The following is a 19,569-nucleotide window of genomic DNA, read 5'->3' on the forward strand; positions in this document are numbered from 1 at the left end:
GGCTATGATTGATGACGAACGCGAGCCGCGTGATGAAGTGCCATTGAGTAAATTTGCTTACGAACCCTCTCTTCTTTCTCCTTTCTCCCGACTGGGTCGTCGACAAGACCTCTGTCTAGGCCCACACTGCGATTAATAACACTGTGGTCATTTTGACAACGCAGTGTTATTATTATTTTCTTTCGCATTCCTTCGATTTAAGTTGCCTAAATAAATCAGACGTCCATGAAAGGCGATATTTTAGCCATCGAAACGATAACTGTATTTAATTTTAAGGACTATAAAAAGATGATATATGTATATGTATATAAAAGATTCACCATTATATATCATCTTTTTCATTGCACCGAAATTCTAGAAGTATTTTCTCATTGTATTGTTGAGCGCGGCAGTGCTCCAGATTTTATCCCACAAATTTCCTTTCAAATTCCTCCTTGTGTGTGTGTATTTGCCCGAACGTTTGTCGGGACATAGAGAGTAAGCGAAGCGTGCAGTGTGGGATATCCCTAAATGTACAATAATAACACCATCGTATTCTTGAGAGAATTCGACGCTGATTTTTTCGAAACAAGAGCGCCTCTCGAGACTTGTCTCGGATTTCTTTCTTGACGAGGCCGCCGTGTTCTCTTCTCCTCTCTCCCCTCCCTCCTTTCTCTCTCTCTCTCTCTCTCTCTCTCTCTCTTTTTTCTCTTGTTGCGGAAAAACAAATTCAGAATCACTTCAAGAATATAGTGTACACACTGCTATCTACCGTTTCGAAGTAACCGATATAAGTTGAAGTTTGGAATGATCCGCATGCTTGTGTTGAGTTTAACAAAAAAACAAAAAAAGAAAAAACGCGTAAGTATGACTTTCATTGCACGTAAGTAATAAGATATTTTCCTTCGGGGCGGAATGTTCGCTCGGAATATAGACTTCTATGCATAAACTGTCCCTTCTTCGAAGAGTTTTGAAGACAAGATTCGAGGGGCAGCTATATCCTCCCTCTCGCAGGCATGCTGTCTTCATTCTTCTTCATTCGGAGTGAAGCTAGATAAAGATTGAATGCCTGCGACACAGAATATCCTTTTCACATGTCTATTCTTTCCCGAAGAACTGTCTGAACTGGTGTTGCTGCAACAAGTTGGAGCGAGAGAAAGTATATACTTGTCTCACTCTAACTTATCGCATTAGTTCAAAAGTCCTTCGAAAACGAACGGACCTGTAGTCTTCGCGACTTCTTGTGGAGCGGCCAGTCTGTGTATTGAAGTCTGTGCCGTTCACGAGGCCAGATGGCGATCGGCCACACATAGATCGCTCCGGGGATGTCGTCCGACGGACTCCATAAGCTTCGACGTCGCGTAAACGAGGGGAACATCGATGTGTGCGATTCTCGTCTCGCCGGGGCCGTCCACTAATCGGCGCACGAACGTTTGTCTTTTCCAGGCTTCTACGAGAGCTTCCATCCGGCAGAAAGCACCGCGGCCTACGGCCGAAAGGTGCACCTCACGCCCGCGAAGATCGCCAGGATGAGGACGGACGCCAAATACCCGAGCGGCAGCATGGAAGACCAAGGTCTGCAGTGCTCCGCCTGCGGGAAGAGGTACTCGCTGAAGCACAACTTGGCAAGACACGTACGCTTCGAGTGCGGCGGCCAACGAAGATTCTCGTGCCATCTCTGCCCGAACAAGTACACGCAGAACGTCAGCCTGCGCAGGCATCTGACGCACCACCATAACGTCGTCGTGCCCGTGAAGAAACGGTACAACGTCCCCAGGAAGATGTACGACCGGATCGTCTACCAGTGAAAGCGACAAACGGGAGACTGTCACCGGAAGATGATGATGTCGAGAGACGATCGCGCCGCGACGTCAACAAAAGAAGAAGAACCGGACCGACCAGTGTACGCCAAAGATACCGATCCGAAAGTTTAGAGCCACGTCGTCGAGCGGAAGATGGACCGGAAGAAGGAAGAAGGAGTCGTGTGGAAACGACCTGAAGAACTCGCTTCTTCTTGAACTTCTTTAGCTTCCTTTTTAGCTGTTACGCGTAGTCGATATAAAATTGATAATAAATGCAACATTTTACCTCTTCTAGTTGCGACGAAGATACGTACCACTGTCTGAAGATACATATACCACTAAGACTGTAACCGCATTTGATCTGACTGATTATCATCTCGGAAAATATTATAATGACACACTTGACAATTTTCTCTCTCTCTCTCTCTCTCTCTCTCTCTCTCTCTCTCTATCTGTCTATCTCACACATCACGTACTCGATAGTTAGAATTGAAGCTGTCATCGTTTGCGCGTCGCTGGAGGCGCGAGTTCTCCTCGAAAAGGCAGATTTATTGATGGCAGATGCTTACAGAGCGAAAAAAACACGTTGCTCGTATTGTTCCGACGTCACGACATTCATTCGCGTGGTAGAAACGAGAGAATACAATCAGCTCGATTGATCGACCTGGAGAGCATTTCTCGTCGATAAAGTATCCTTACTGCAACTCACATGCTATCACACCGAGTAAGTTCTCTTCAGAGCGTTAAGATGCAACGACGTGAGTCCGTCCGATTGAGTGTTGTCACATTGATGTTCATGTTGATGTTGACCGTTGATTTCATTATTGATTTGTTTCATTCGATTCAAATTTTTGCTTCTCTCTCTCTCTCTCTCTCTCTTTCTCTCTATTTCTCTCTTTTTCTCTCTCGCTCTAACGATGTTTACAAGACGTTGTACAAGGACATTACGGCCTCGTCGTTGACCACCACGTAATTTTTCTTCTCTCGCATTTATACCAGAATGCTAAAAAAGAAAAGGAAAAAAAAGAAAGAAAGAAAAGAAACGAAAGAAAAACTCAAAGATTCACACTCTGAAAATCGCTCGTCTCTATGTCGCCTCACGCGCGCACGCGCGCACGAACGCATCCTTAGAGTAACGTTCTCTTTTCGGCAGGTTTCACGAGATCCCGCTTCACCTGCCAGCAATGCGGGCGCAGCTACACGATGCTCTGCAATCTGCGCAGACACATGAAGTGGGAGTGCGGCGGAAAACGAGAGTTCTCCTGCTGCCATTGCAACTACAGTTTCACCCAGAAAACGAGTCTGCAACGGCACCTCTCGGCGGTCCATAAGATCGTCGTCGTCAACGGGATGGAAAATAGCTTTATCTTGTAGACCGCTTATCGCTATATTCACCTCGGGTCCTGATCGTGATTCCCACGAAAGCACGAAGACGAAAGCGCGAACGACCCCGTCCCAGCAACTTCTCCATTTCATTCCTCCTCGCTCCGACGGACATCGAACGATTGAAGGCAGATCGAGTGCGCTTCAAGTACGTGATCAAATTATTCGATCTATCAAACCGGACGTGAACCGCCCTCTTAGTCTCTCTCCCCCCCCCCCTTCGTCCCGCTCTTCTTGACGAATCACATGCCCGAACCGGTGATCCTCTTCCCGTCCCAGCATGGACCGGCTCCGCGGGTGGCCTTCCTTCGATTTTCTAGTTCCGAAGCTTGATCGGGCTTGAACGGATGAGGTCTCGATCGGTCAGACTCGCGTCTGACGATCTCGCTCGGCGACCGGACCAAGTGAGCTCGCGACTAACACCACTGTCCTTTTCGTATTCTTTCAGGTGCGCTATGGACGGCTGCCCAATCGGGTCCGCCCAGGAAGTCACGACACGCCAACTACCTGAAGGACGAGGATCTTACTCTCAAGTGTCCGCAGTGCGGCCGGGGTTACAAGGTGAAACCGAGCCTATCGAAGCACCTGAGATACGAGTGCGGCGGGCGCAGAAACTTCTGCTGCGACCTCTGCGGGCGTAGCTTCACGCAGAACGTCAGTCTACGTCGCCACTTAATGCAGAGCCATAACTTTTACCAGCCTCCGAGGAAACAGTGCGTCCGGAAGATCGTCCACTGAAGAGAGAGAGAGAGAGAGGGAAGGAGAGAGAGAGAGAGAGAGAGAGAGAGAGAGAGAGAGAGAGAGAGAGAGAGAGAGAGAGAGAGAGATCTCCGAGGCACGTCAGCCAACAAACATCGAAGATTGAAGAAGAACTCCGTCCATGAACGGCCGTAACACACGACAACGCACCGTCTTTCTCCCTCTTTGTCTTTCTCGTTCTCTCCGTCGGACAATAGCGCCTCGAGAGAGCAAGAACCTCGTGACAGTGTCTTCGTGAAGAGTAACTCCGCCGGACTCCGCGTAGATGACTGTATAAGTTCGCGTCTTCCCGCGAAGAGATCGTTTTTCCGTAGGCAATCGCCGAGAAGACGCAACACGCCTCTAGAAGATTAAGTAGAGCACCCTGACCACACACGTGTAGCCGTGTACACCACTCAGCGACCCGACGCACATCATAACCCGAAGATCACCGCCCGAAGATGAGTTATCCCGTGATTGTAATAGTATTTACCGTACATGTCCGACACGCGCTCGGCCCCGGCTCGTACAGACCGGGCGCCGTAGATGTTAATAAAATTGTAGGCGCTGTTTAACACTTCGTGCCTATGTCCGAATATATTACAGACCGAGTATGCAACAGTACGCCAGATACCGATATAGAATAGAGATTACAAGCCGCACGTGTTATCTATAGTAGCAGTGGAAGATACAAAAAAGCAAGTGAGATACAAATAAAGCTCTGCATAATCAGTATCACAACGAGACACCGTGGTCGTTCGTTGCATTCACAATGCCTGACAATCTTCGCCAACCACCGACGCACTCCCTCCCGTCCTTCCGAGTGGAGGGTGCGCAACCGCCGTCTTCCACACTGAAGAATCATTTTTTTCAAAGAGCGATAATATAACGATCTCCTTTTTCGAACGTTTATTCATCTATTACTCGAGTCTGTGTAAATAGCTTTGTCGAGGAAATTCGAGCAGTATTTTTTTATGCATTTAAAAGTCTTTATTCTCCTGCCGCGATAATGTACCAATATATCATTCCCAATCTTCTATCTCGGCGCCGTCCGATGCCGGGAACCGTATCGTCTCTTCCGTATCGCTACTACGTGTACGTATGTATTTAATGTATTTTTATTGAAACACATCTTGTGCAACCCCTCGCAAAACCGTGTATCCCCCACAGGCCCTCTCTTTCTTCTCTCTTCGCGCCGAACATTCGCCTCGTCTTACTCGCGATCTCTCATCACTCGTGAACAAGCTTGAAGGCCGCGACATCTCCTTCGGTAGATACGCATCTCGAGCTGTCTCTGTCATACCTCACAGACCTTTTGTTGCTCTTTAATAATCCATTCTTTAATAATCTAATAACGCATTCGACCGTTCTTGCTTCAAATACCGCTCATCCCCTCGTGTGCGACTCTTTTCTAACATTATACTCTCTAACAATAACATTTATCTTCACCTTTGTTCTCTCGATTTTTTCTGTTACCTTCTCCACCGCTGTATAATCGAGATTCTTCGGGATCGCTCAATTTTCATGTGTTCGAACGCCTTCAGTTCTAGCGTACTCAAATGTATTTGTTTAACGTTATGATATACAACGATCGTCTGTCGCTCGTCGGATCTTTCGAATCCACGATTCCTTTCGTCTCTCTGTCTTTCTCTTTTTTTCCTTCTTTTTCCCTCTCTTTGTACTTCGCGCCTTATCCCGCTGTCTTTCGCCCGCTCGTTCTCGAGAACTTCTTCACGAATCACAAAAATAAAGAACTTTTATTTCTTTTCTCCCCGCCACACACTTGTTTTTCCGCCTTCGAACCTGATCCCGCCACGACCTCCCTTAATATCGTCATTTTCATTTTTTCCAGACGACAGCTGCAAGTTCCGGGTGTTTCTGAAGCCGCTGCTGCCGCCGCCGTTGCCGCCGCCGGCGCCGCTGCCACCCGCTGCCGTTGTGGGCGTAGCCACCGCTATCGCCGCCGCTACCGTCACCGCCACCGACCTCACCTCGAATTCGACTCACTTCAAGAGCGAACCGAAGCTACCCGCCGCCGTGCCGCCGTATCCGACGGCGCCACCGGTGTCTATGATGCAGGGCTCATCCAGCTGGAAGCCGCAGACCGACAAGCCCTATATGTGTTCCAAGTGTGGCAAGGGCCTGTCCCACATCTTCACCCTGAACCGCCACCGCAAGACCGTCTGCGGCAAGGTGCGCAGCACCAGCGGCAAGTGGAAGTGCGAGCACTGCGCCCGATCGTACAAGACCGAAGGCAACTTGTCGCGCCACACCAGATACGAGTGCGGCGTGCCGCGGCAGTTCTACTGCGTCTTCTGCAAACGCGCCTTCACCCAGCGTTGCAGCCTGAGCAGACACCTGAAGAAGTTCCATCACCAGAGCTCCGACAGCCTGGTGATACAGAGGGAATTCGACTGCAGGGGCTCAGTTAGCAGCATCGACTCCGACTCCGCTTACCGCTCGTCGGAATCGGGCCCCTCGTCCATCTAAAGGCTCGGTCGCGCAGACGCGACCTGCGCCCACGCGGCTCTTCTCGCCGCGACAGCGAAGATGTTTTTGTTTTCTCCGTGTGATAAGTGTGTGGTGTGCACGCAAGAAACAACCATGTTGATCCTTGTCGGCTCGCGGAACCCGGCCGCGAGGTTCGCCAGCGAGTGGCCAGCAGCCACCCGAGAACGTGGTGTCTTTGTCTTGTTCCAAGTGGAAGTAGACACAAGATGTTGCCAGCAGACAGCGACTGTCGCTGGGATTGTCCGACGAGAACTATTGACTTTACAGTCGTACGACGTCAGTCTCTCTTGGAAACCTTCGAATAAGAGTTTGGCCGTAAGTGCGGTTTTGGCGAAATCCTTCGAGAGAGAAAGATACACATTCGCTATCTCTCTCTTTAGTGTGCCCTTTTCTGACGCGTTCACGCATGCGCTACAGAGGTTGAAGATTTTTTAGATTTCATTCTTTTGCAGCGTTTATTTCTTAGTTGTGTTGCTTAGATACAAGGTGTGTCAATGGTAGTAAGGTCAGTGCGATTCAAATATGAACGGGAGTTGACAAAAATTGCCGGACCAATCAGAACTGGCGCTCTTATGACCAGACTTTTATTAAAGGGTATCTAGTTCCTTTCTGTGCTCAACAAGTTTTACTTCAATTGACGGAGATGGACAGTGCCCGGTTCTTTTCCGATTTAATTGGTCCATTTGAATTGCCTTATTCAAGACATCATGCTTGTCCGCTGAAGAAACTGAAGACACCTTCACCGCGTTCTCCGGCCGGCCGTCGCTCGCATCCTCCAGCCTGGTTCCCAGCAAACTGATCGAAGAGAAGAGAAAGACGTAAAACGACGAGCTGTCATGGTAGTCAACGCTCCCACAACAGAATGAGCTTCATCGGTTCCTGCCAAAGGATCCGCTTTGAGAAGAGAGGGAGAGTTTCTCGTGAGAGAGAGGGGAGAGACGTTTGGGGTGCGCGAGTGCGCGAGTGCGCCAAGAATCGTGAGGAGCTTCGAGTACCCGTGAGAGAGACTCTCTCTCTTTCTCTCGAGTTCCCGTAGAGTCTAAAAAAGAAAAAAAAAGCGTGAATCAATCATCGTTGAGAGAACTGATCGGACGACCGAGAAGAAAGAGAGATCGGGAGAAGACGGTTCTACTTCAGATTATAAGCAATAGTTCCTTTGGGAGAAAGAAGGAAGTCTATCGACAAGATAAGCCTTAAGATCGATTAGGAATTGAATTTTGCGCTGTTTGTCGGAGAACAGCGAGATCTCTGGACAGTTATAGAGAGTTGTACGAAGAGGTTCCTCATGAAGAAAGTTCTGTTACATAAGCGTCCCGTGTCCTATCGATAGAAGAATCCGTCTCGAGGCGTCCCGCGACCGATTTCGAGCGTGTTAGTTTTTAAGCAGAGCCGACGTCGCGCGAAAATGCTCTCGAGCTCTCAAAGATTATCATAGGCAGGCACAAGAGTTCAGAGAAATGGTTTCGAAAGGGGACGGAAACACGACTCGTTCGTACTTTTCGCCCCGGCTGAACGATCATGTGTGGCTGATTTCTTTTTTCTCTTTTATTTTGTCCACCGCAGAGGACAAACAGTGAATATGCAAAGTCCCGAGAGGAAAACACAGGCAAAATTCGCAGCAGCTGTTCGAGAAGAAAGCGGTTCGTTTTACGGAGGAAACTTTGAACACGAGTCCATGTCGTTGTGTCATCCGCAAAAGCGCATCATTTGTATTTTAGATGTATAACGCGATGATGCATGTCCACCGGCGAACGAACGGCTACTTGTTCAATCCTCAAGATGAAGGCACGAAGGATCGAAGTAGTTCTCCTTCAAATATCACCCGATTTCACTAGCAATAGCTAGAAACGCAATTTGATGGATGTCGCGCGAACGTGGGGAAATTTCATTCCTCGTTGAGCCGGTCGGGTAACAATCGGAATTACACGCTGACGAGCCCGAAGACGAGTCGCGTCTTCGGGTCCCGGAGATACGGCACGATTTATCGCGAACTGAACTTTTGGCGATCGCATTAGAATACAATTCGTTGTGTGGCGATATGCAACGTACATCTTAAAAGCAAAAGGGATGAGACTGCTCGTCTGAGCGTTACAACTTTCGTAAAAGCTGAAAGCTGAGAAAAGGAAGGATGTGAGACAGGGGGAAAATGTGCCGACGAGAGAGACGAGAGAGACGAGAGAGAGAGAGAGAGAGGGGAGGGGGAGGGAGGGAGGGGGAGAGAGAGAGAGAGAGAGAGAGAGAGCGAGAGAGAGAGAGAGAGAGAGAGAGAGAGAGAGCGGAAGGAAAACGCCGTGGTATTTAAGGACAATCTATACGCGCCCTCTTCGTAAAAAGAGAAAAAGGAAAAGCAAAAAAAACAAGGAAAGAGAAAGTGTCTTATAGTTGTTTGTAACACACACATCGATAATGTATCGCAGCATAGTGACAAGTACGCTTTGTTATTCTTTGTCGATTTTTTAGAGTGTTATTAGAGTGAGAATCATGTCCGGCGGATATACCGTAGGTATATCCTTTGATGTTACGTTTTGACCGCTTTCCTCGTTGTTTTACGCGTCTAATGCGGCATGTACGCTTCGAGTATCCGTCGAAGAGCGAAACACCCCCACGCGAATCTGAGTTTGCAGCGGCCAGGGGAGAGCTAAGTCTCTCTTCGGCTTTGTCGTTAACCACTATACCATTCTATAGGACAGCACGAAACTAGGATATGTGTTTTTTCTTCTTCTTCTTCTTCTGCTTCTTATGTCCCTCCTCGGGCGAGCCGGTGTGCCGGTCCACATGCGTTGGTTACACCCGCGACGCCCGAGACACCCTTCACCACTATTTACTTCACCGGCGTGATGGAAAGGATTATAAGCTAAGGTAATACACAATGGTGCACTTAAGGACTTTTACAGTGACATATTAGCGTTGCGATTCGCGAGTGAGATTTTACTATGGACGGAGATATTTAAATATCAAACATGATGCTGCGACTGTGAAACTGTCGCGCGCGAAGGTGATGCGCGTGTTTAATTAATCGAGACTGCTGAATCCACCTTTTGTAAGACTTTTTGCGCTGTGATGAATCGGAAATCATTGGCCAATATCTGTTGCGCGTCTCGGCTGTGAAAATTATCGTTCGAAAGTCGTTGATCATTCCCAATTCGTTTAGCGTTATATCGTGGGAGCCTTGCATGGATGAAGAATTATTCTTATCGGTGCGCCGTCCTGCTTGGAGTATTATAATTGACGGACTGCGGATGTTAATGCAAATATAAGATTTTTATAGGAAACGAGTAGGAAAAAGGTATCACAAATTTTATCTTGCAAAATCGTCAAAGAAAATAGGCGAACTCTTTTTTGCTTATCTTATTTCCTTGTTTTGCATAATACGCCTAAATAACACTGACCTACAAAATTTGGCCTTTTAAAAGTTACAAGAACAAATGATCCGATTTATTATAGATCTTTGAATGCTGAAAGTGAATCCGTCCTCCTAAATTAGCATATCACATCTGGATTTTACTAAGTATTAGCTGAAATCTTCAAAAATGCTATTTTGGTTATTTTTTACGAACCATGAATTTTTAAATCTATGCCATACAGAGATTGTTCGCAGTTTGAACCATTCAATGTGGGGAATTGTGATTTATGTTTGAGTATGGATTTGTAGTTCAAATTATTCTATCAGGGCAAGTTTTCAATAGTTTGTATAGATTCATGGATGAAAAACAAAATTTCATATATCAAATTAACCCTTTCCGTGGTAGAGCAAAATTCAGTAAAATGCACTGAAACCGCCCCCAAAAAAAATGACGGGGCGGATTTTTTCAATAATTTGTATACTTCAGTTTTTTTGGTCGCTGAAGCCGAATTTGAGGTCAAAATATAGAAATTCACTAAATGTTTAACCGTGCCATTTACGGCACGGTTTTGGCTGGTCGCACCGATGCGTCCGTGCCACGGAAGGGGTTAATCCATTCAAACTTCCGGTTTAGAAGTAACGATGCATTATTCATTGTGAAAATAAAAAAATGTTATTTAAAATTAAACATGTTTAATGAAATTGTAGATGAATAGGTTACATATTTTCTATATAATAGAAATTATAATAAAAATTCTATATAATACATCTCATTCGTAATAATATGTAATAAAAAAGTAAAACATTTTCTGCGGACGTCAGGCTGATTTCTGCGGATTTTTAGGCTGATTTCAATTTTAATATAAAAAGACTTCTATAAAATTTTTTCTATTTCTAGAATTATATTTTATCATTGTTAAAAGGAAATGATGTAACCGCAAAATTACTTATACTGCTTTCAGTATCGTAAAATTTGACCAACTCACATATTGCCAAAAATTATCAAAGTAGCGCTTTTTGAGATTTCAGCCGTAAAAAATTTGACGTGATAAGATAATTTAGACTATCCGTTTATATTCAGCAAGAAATTTATCAAAATCGTTTACATTGATTTCAATATCGCATAAATTCAGCACCAATTAATGGACCGTCAAAAATGAGTAAAATTAAGATTTTTCGCAGTTTGAATCCATTACTTGAAAACTTGACATGATAGAGTCAGAGAAGGACAGATTCATTTTCATCATTGAAAAATTTATAAGATTCGCTCACATTGATTTTTGTAACTAACTCGTGTAGGTCTGTGTAATATGTATGCATGAATATATTGCGTATTTCGAGCGTATTTGGTATATTCATTTGCGTTATAGATATTAATACATACATCTGCGACATTTAGCGTTTATATTCATCTATATTCATCGAAGATTATTAGTTTCATTTATATTTTATTCTTTTCCACTTGTGGATTCTATAATTCATGCTAAAATGCTGAACACTATTGTTCAACATTTTAATGTATGACATGTGCCAAGCAATGGTGGCTGTGAAAATATGCCCTTGCGATATCCCGATATAATATAATGTTATGAAATTTTCAACGGATATCGCTACGAATGGTATTTGGATATCCGTAGATGAAAGGACTGATCATATCGAGTTTTAGTAAATTAAATTATTGGAAAGGATTCGAGCATCAAGCAAATCAAGCATCTCTCTCATTCATTTATTCATAAACAATTACGGCGTAACAAATCACATGTCATCATGTTTCGATCGTCAATTCGGCTATGTGAGAGCTATGAGTAAACAATACTGGCGGAATATTATTATTTTTACACGATAGAAGCTGGCACATACATACTTCTTGAAAAATATTTTATTCTCTCGTATTGTACTGCTTGTTTTATCTCTCATGCGAAACATTTCTCAAGACTAAAAGTTTTGTTTCTTAGAAACAAAATAGATTCATCTGAGACATTATTTTTATTATATAGATATGTAATTTGTGTATCGGTAATTAGAGTATATTTAAGCATTTGCTGCGTGTTGTATTGCACCTGAACATGCCAACTTTAGCAACTATCAGAGACTTCATTTCGGTTGTATACTATCTGTCGAATATAGTATCGACATCTTTATTAAAATTTTTGTTTCCAGATTATTCAAACGATTCAACCTCGTAAAATTTTCGGTGAAAAGTCGACCAACCTATGCAGAATGAATCACCTAATCAAGTTGCAAGTAAATATCTTGGTAGCCAATGAAGATATCGTCAAAAATCTTGACGATGTTTCAAAAATATAAAATGTCAGTAAATACAACAAGCGTTATTGAGTACACGTAAAATTTCATAATGTTTACGAGCCCAAGAAAATTTGTTTAAACATCTGTTGATATAAAGTCAATCTTTTGACTGAAAGTTATCTCAAAGTTACATGGAAAACATGGAAAACATACTTACATATTCGTCCCGACTTCTGTTGTATGACTGTTTAAGAAGAAAGAAAAGAAAGAATTATATACGGTAACCAACGAAATAAGAAAAAAGATCGTATGGTATAGGTGCATTTTTTCATACTACTAAACTGTTATCAAATTTTTTACATCTTTATTGATTTTAGAGAGATTTATTTGCAACATATTACGTGATTCTGTCTGCACTCGTAGGTTGAGCTATTTCGGATATATCGGACGTGTCTGCAGGTGGTGGAAGCCCAGACGAACGTTGGCATCTAATTTCCCTGTCGGGCTTGAAAACTCGACTACGAGATTTTCATGCTGTCGCAGGGGGCAGGGAGAAAGGAGGGCAGCTGAATGAATCTGATTAGTGGCCATCTGGTTAGTGGCGGTGATAATCTTTCCCGTCGGGCGTAATAGTCTGACAGGACAGAATAAAGCCGTTGCCGTGGACCAGCTCTGACCTCTCCGTACCGGGTCGGGCTCAGTTTTTCGCATGTACACGAAAGGCACAGCGATGACGAGAACGAATAACAGCGGAGATTGTTGCAGGACATTCTTTTTTATTCGAAGTGAACCGCGCTCGACGCTTGTACCTGCGAAAAACCGGACTCACCTGGGAACACCAACTGTCTTCCTGGGCCAGACTGGGAGCTATCGTGACAGGGGCTGCGTGGCATTGGGAGAGCAATGAACGATGCCTCAAGGGGGGGAGCCGGACGGAACCCCTGAGTATTCAGTCTTATCCACGCATGCAGGACGTACACTTGGTTGCAAAACGGTTCACAATGAAGTGAGACTATTGATTTCTATATACCAAGTAGACTATTGACTATGGATGATGGGTTGGCGATGAGGAATAAGCGCCATCATTTGAAGTATGTGTGCTATCTGTGGACATGTTCACGGCTACTTCAATCGGAAAGATTGTGCATATTTTGTTTCATTAAAACGAAATATAAAACTGCTTATACAAATATTGTCTATTTATATATATATATGTGTTGTTTTCTTATTTGACACACCTTGATTGACGTTTATTGTCTATTAACGTGTGTTGTTTATATATTTTTAGATGTTTAACTATAAATATCGCAAATCCTAATATTGACAGTGACTGTCGGTGTGATTTGTACATGTATAAGTAAACTTCAAACGTCCTACAGTTGTGATGTGTTCACTTTGGGAAATGTTACATGGGAAGTTTAATCAGTTTGTAGATGTCTGTGTGGTGTGCAAAGTAAGGTATGTGAATTGCTGCAATCGCGAGTTGCTGTTGACAGGCTTATGCCGTTAATCAATTATAATAAGAACCGAAGTGACAATATACGAGATATCACAACAGAGGATTGGAGAAAAATGTAGGTATTTTTATTATATTCTTATCTGGTAAATAAAGAAGATCCAATATTTATACGGTATACTTCTGCTCTTGTCATAAATGGTTACTACACAAGCTTGTCAGCAATGGCTCTCGTTTGTGACAGTTTGGTGCGTTTATTGCTTCATTGTGCTTAAACTGTTTTGCAATCAAGTGTATGTTTCCCCGATTGTCTGTGGTTTCTCTTTTTTCTTTTTTGTTTTTTTTTTCTTTTTGAAGAACTATCTAATGAAATAACTAAGATAATATAAGAAATCATTGGAACGACGTAAGAGAGAAAAGGGAGAACTCACAAAGGACGTCCGCCAAAAAGGCGGTCTTTACCGCAGACAATGAGATTCGTAATAAGCCCGATAAAGGGAACCAACTGTTAAAAAAGAAACTCTGGAGAGAAGAAGCATATTAGGGGTTTTAAGAAAGGACGGCCTTCCTATCAGAAATAAAATATTTAAAAGGTATAATAACCACGAAGGTATCACCTCTGTAGATTCTGACGATACGGACGACTTAACGAGAATAATAGTTGGGGATGGCTATCTCGATAATGTCGAACCTACTTGAAGCAGCTATGGAATATTATTTTGACGCAAATAAATTTTATACCCAAATTTCATCGAAATATTCCTAAGAGCGGGAATTGTAACGGTGAAGCGTTTCAACGAGATATCGATCGATCGATAAGATCTCGTCGTTGGTAAACGTCAATATTTAAATGGCGAATCTGAAAGCTTTATATAGAATGTTAAAAAATTGTTCTAGACTTACAAAGTAGACAGTACTCATTGTACTAAGTGACAAGTGCTTAATTACAAAACATAGTTTGAAAAACCAACTCTTTCAAGTCTTATAAACGTCTTTCGATTTGAATGACGCAAGTTATTTGTAATTCAATTAAAGCACACAATTATAAATAATGTACGAAAAGATTACATAAGCGAATTTAAGACGCAACCAAGCAGATTCGAAGATTAGGAACTGTCAAAGGAGTTTGCAATTCGAGGATATATATGATTATGTTTCATTTTTATAAAATGATCGCAGATTGGGAACATTACTTGAAGTCGCAATTTGTGGTATTAAAAACCGTACAGCATATGGACATTTTATTTCGACAATTCCATCATTTTCTATTAATCTACCTGGCGAAGCACCTAAAAATGGTTTTTCAGAATCGAAAAATAATCTGCAACACTGAATCTTAATATTTAATACATTTTCAATGCTTTCACGTGCAATTAAATTCCGTGTTGCATCGCTTTCACATTTAGTTGTGGATATATTATTGTTCTCACTCTCGATGCGTAAGAAGTATTTTCTCTCATTTTACATATGTACCCAAACTCTAATTTTCTATTATATTATTTTTTTCTACTAATCAATTTTAACAACTTCTATCTAAAATATTTTTTTATTGCCTAATATTTTTTGAGATATTTAAGGAAAATTTGGTAACTCTTTAATATTGAACTTATGATATCCCGCATTTGTCGAAAGAAAAACTAGTAACATACTTTTTTACTCTAATTAGTCTCAAGAATATATTATTACTATAGTGTTCTGATTTTTATTAATTTGATGATTTTGAAATTTCCAAAGATCGATAAGTTACTGTAACTTGATGTTTACTGAGAAGTTGTAATATTGAACGCGCTAACGTTTGTAAATGCAATTAATATGTATGATTAGTATGTGAATGTAAATATACATTATTATATGCATTAATGTACTTATTTATAGGCTATAAAAGAAGTTAGAGGAAGATGTCTATATTGCAATAAAAGAAACAATAAGAATAAAATAAAATTAGAATAAAATAAAACAACGTATAATGAAAGTACTAGTTATGAAAGTACGATTAATGAAATAATACAGAACAATACAATTGCAGACATAAATAATAGCACAATGCAGGTGGATAAAGATGAGCGAGCTCGAGATATTATTATGAATTAATAATGGACATAGAGGTAAATGTAGAAAAGGAAAAGGTAAATGATCCGATAATTGGAAATGAATTGGTAAAAATATTATGAGACAATGAAGCAAAGGAAAAAGATACTCTAATAGTAGACCAAAATGTGGATGCATACTGTATTAATAATGACAGCATGCTTGGAAAATGCATTGTTGATTTTGTGCACGTTTTGCAACAATTGCATGAAAAATTTGACGATCACTGTCGCGGAATAGTGTGCAATTTTCGCGACTTTACGTTTATCAGTGTTCGTGCATACGGACTAAAAAGTAGATTTTTTTTTAAATGCCGAATGTGCAATTTTGAAAGTAATTTATGGAGTGAATCGTCCCCTGAGAAAAATCTTGATATAAAGGGATAGTAGTTGGAGCCATATTAACAGGTGCAGGCTATACACAATTACAAGAACATTGCGCTGCGATGAATATTCAGTGTATGGGAAGACAAAAATATAAAAAAACACATGAAATTGCTGCTAGAGCATTTGCAAAAGCAGCTGAAGGAAGCACAAGTAATGCTGCAAACGAAGAACATCAATTAGCATTACAACGCAATGAAATAATAAATGGAATCCCCTATATAGCAGTAATAGGTGACGGAAGCTGGATGAAAAGATTATATAGAACAAGACAATGTGATACTTCATCAGATATAGACATGATATATGGTGTGCGAACAGATAAAGTGCTGTACATGGCTATAAGACACAAATATTGTGCAGTTTGTGTTGAAGCAGGAAAGTTTGGAAAAGAATTTGCAAGTCATAAAAGTTATAAAAATTGAGGTAGAAACTGCAGTTCAACCAGTATGGAAGCAGACGCGATCGTAGAAGGATTTAAGACAAACATAAAGAGCACGGATTAATTTATGCCACATATACAGCGGACGGTGGGAGCAGCATATATAAAAAAATTATACAGACGAATCCTTATCCAAATGTCTTTGTAAAAAAAATAGACTGTCGAAATCATTTATTGCGTAATTTAGCATCAAAAATTAAAAAAATTGCGAAAACAAAACGTTTTGGAAAATTAAGAAATGTTATTAGGAATCTTGTATTGAGAATCAGAACAGCAGTTACAAAAACTGTGCAGTACCGTTTAGAGGAGTCGACCACCATGGAAGAAATCATATTTCCCAAAATGGATTTAAATAATGTATAATAAGTTATCTTTTTGATGAAAATAACGAATGCGCAAGAATAAGATACTTCTGCGATAGATTGCAAAAAAAACGAAGAAAATCATATTCCACAATTAAAAAGATGTGGACTATATGAAAGAAGTTACAGAATTAAAACAAATCATCTGGAACACGGAAAGTTTATTACAGGATAAGAATAGCAACAGAATTGAAACTTTTAACTCTGTTATATCCAAGTGTGTAGATGCAAAAAGAATAAATTTCGGTCTACGAGGATCATATGAAACACATTGTAATGCAGCAGAAGTCTTTAATACAGGCGAGCCTATAAGTCGCCTTAGCTATGCTATAGGATCAAAGCCAGAGGAAACAGCTGTAGACTTGGAAAAAAAGACGAAAAGAAATGTAGAAGCTTTACGTGGAACGAAAAAACGATCAATGGAACGTTATGTTGAACGCGCGTGCAGCGACAGACATAGGTTATTGTTCATAGGCAGATAAACCTGATGCTACACCTGCTCAAATAGAATTAAGAAAAACGCAACATATGATTATGCTGCAAGATTGGCAGAGAAAGCGAGTAATAATAAAAAGAGAAACCAAAGAGCAAGCAGCAAGTGATATATGGCGATATTCACACAAAACTGATAAGCGCTTCTCACTTTATGAAGCACATGTAAAATGAGAGAAAGTATTTCTTACGCATCAAGCGTGTGTCAAAATGGAAGGAGGACACTTATAGAATATTATTTAGAATTATAGAATACTTATAAACGAAGCAGTAATAAAATAATGATATGGTACTGGTAATGATATTCGTTCGTTTACTGCGTGTAATTAGTGGAAGCATACAAATAATTTGCGTTACCAAAATAAAAAAAGACGTTTGTAATTCCGAAAGGCTTAATTTTTAAGTATTTTTTACTCAGTGTAATGACTGCTATCTATGCCATAAGGGAATATAAGACCTTCCTTTCATACAACATATATATTTCTATCATATGAATTTTTGTTCAAATTTTACTTACCCAGTGACAAAAAATTTCTTCTACATTTTTACTCGTTAATTATTTTAAATTATTAAATCGATTATTATATTATTTTTTATTTATTTTATTTTATATTACATTGTATTGATCAGTATATTCTATTTTAAATAATTGAATTTATTATATTAAACTTGGTTATTATATTATATTATACTTGGACCAGATATTTTCTTCGGATTTTCTCTTTTATTTTTACCAAAAAATTTGAAGAATTTGAATTGATTCTTTTAACATGCACGTATAAGTCAATGTGTGTGTACATATATATAAAATAGTATATGTTATTGTATGTTATACGTTTATATTGCGCGCTAAAAGATAAATTCGAATATTATTGGCGTTTCGTAAATGTACGCGTAATATTATACTTGCATACATTTATCGCCTATTTTCCTATTAGTATATTTTAATACGTATATTTAATACGTTTTATTCAATTGCATGAACATCCGCAATCTAATTTAATCGACGACGATAAAGTAAAATGAAATGAGAGAGAGAGAGAGAGAGAGAGAGAGAGAGAGAGAGAGAGAGAGAGAGAGAGAGAGTTAACACAAAATGACAATCGTCGCACTTGCATGTGGATCTGAATTCGTAGAATGTTTGCGTCGATCGATACGTTATATATGTTACAAATATATGTATATCTTGCGATACAAGGGGTTACAACATACGAAGAAATTTTGTTGTTCTGTAAAATGTTACTTACGCATAATAAAGTCATATGGTTTACGCAAAGCGGCGTGCTGTTTCATTATGCCTGCGATTGTATCGATTGTTAAAATGAAAAAAAAATAGGTATCCACATGATGTTATGCTGCTGGGAACATGTCTTCAGCTTCTCTCTTCGCATTCTCCGACTAATAAGTATCTACGATCCAAAGTTCGCGAGCTCATTGGACGATGATGCACGGAGGCAACAAGGAGCACACGCGTTCGCTTATTTAAGTCCCCGAGTGAATCGCCCCGAAATCTTCCCCTGCTCGCGAGGATGCAAGAGAAGAGATTTACTCCCCCGAGAATGCGACCGCACTCGAAGATCCCGTTGTAACTTAAGGAACGATCACGAGAGTCCAAAGACACGCACTCAACCGATTGACACTCAACAGGTCGGCGAAAACACACGAATGAAACGTACCACTCTCTCAGGAGAGCGCATCGTGTGGCTGAGTTTATTTTTCCACTCATCATCCATCTACTATCCCATCAACTGCACTTCTCCTTCCCACTCACCAATCTCCCGATATATCCTCCATTCTACCGTGTCTGCAGCAATCGTACTTGGCACTGATTAACGGGGAATTTTCCGTTGGTCGAAGGAAAGAAATAAAAACCGCAGACGGGGGCGAAGGAGACGACGCTCGCGAAACGACGCGAGCAAGAACCATCGGGCTTGGTCGATGATTTCAACACAGCGGGAGCGATCATTGTTATCATCCATTCTATCGCCCGCGACTACTCGTCATCTTGCTTACATGATATTCTAATCGTGTTTCAGCCAAGCAGCGATTGTTCTGCGACAAACTGCCGCGTGACGTGTGGAAGGTCTGCAAGGATAATCTGCAGTGCCTAAAGTGCGAGAAGCGATACAGCGACTGGCGTAGCTTGCGGAAGCACATGAACTACTTCTGCAATGTGGAGCCGATGTTCTCCTGCCCATATTGCTCCCACAAGGCCAGACTGTCCACTCTGCTCAAGTACCACATTTGTCGCGAGCACATGTGCTACGTATCGGTCAATCAAAAACCCAACTCGTAATACGGAGTTACAACATGGCGATTATGATCACGAACTCCAAACTTTTC

At 41.4% G+C, this 19,569-nt stretch overlaps 2 protein-coding genes across 6 annotated transcripts in view; both read left to right on the forward strand.

The window, feature by feature from the left end:
• The window catches only part of LOC105183462 (longitudinals lacking protein, isoforms A/B/D/L), a 207,640-nt gene that overhangs the window by 164,982 nt on the left and 23,089 nt on the right, over window positions 1-19,569 (forward strand). The gene's annotated exons all lie outside the window — the stretch shown is intronic.
• LOC109503886 (putative transcription factor Ovo-like 1) lies at window positions 4,060-8,603 on the forward strand. The gene is made up of 2 exons (XM_019841577.2): window positions 4,060-4,997; window positions 5,755-8,603. The coding sequence occupies exon 2, from the start codon at window positions 5,973-5,975 to the stop codon at window positions 6,390-6,392; it is 420 nt and encodes a 139-aa protein (XP_019697136.1). The 5' UTR covers window positions 4,060-4,997; window positions 5,755-5,972; the 3' UTR covers window positions 6,393-8,603.

The sequence above is a fragment of the Harpegnathos saltator genome, unplaced genomic scaffold (assembly GCF_003227715.2).
Source record: "Harpegnathos saltator strain DR-91 unplaced genomic scaffold, Hsal_v8.6 scaffold58, whole genome shotgun sequence".
Classification (NCBI taxonomy): Eukaryota; Metazoa; Arthropoda; class Insecta; order Hymenoptera; family Formicidae; genus Harpegnathos; species Harpegnathos saltator.

Coding starts and splice junctions, on each gene's coding strand:
- LOC109503886 (XM_019841577.2), top strand. CDS start 5,973: ATGATGCAGGGCTCATCCAGCTGGAAGCCGCAGACCGACAAGCCCTAT.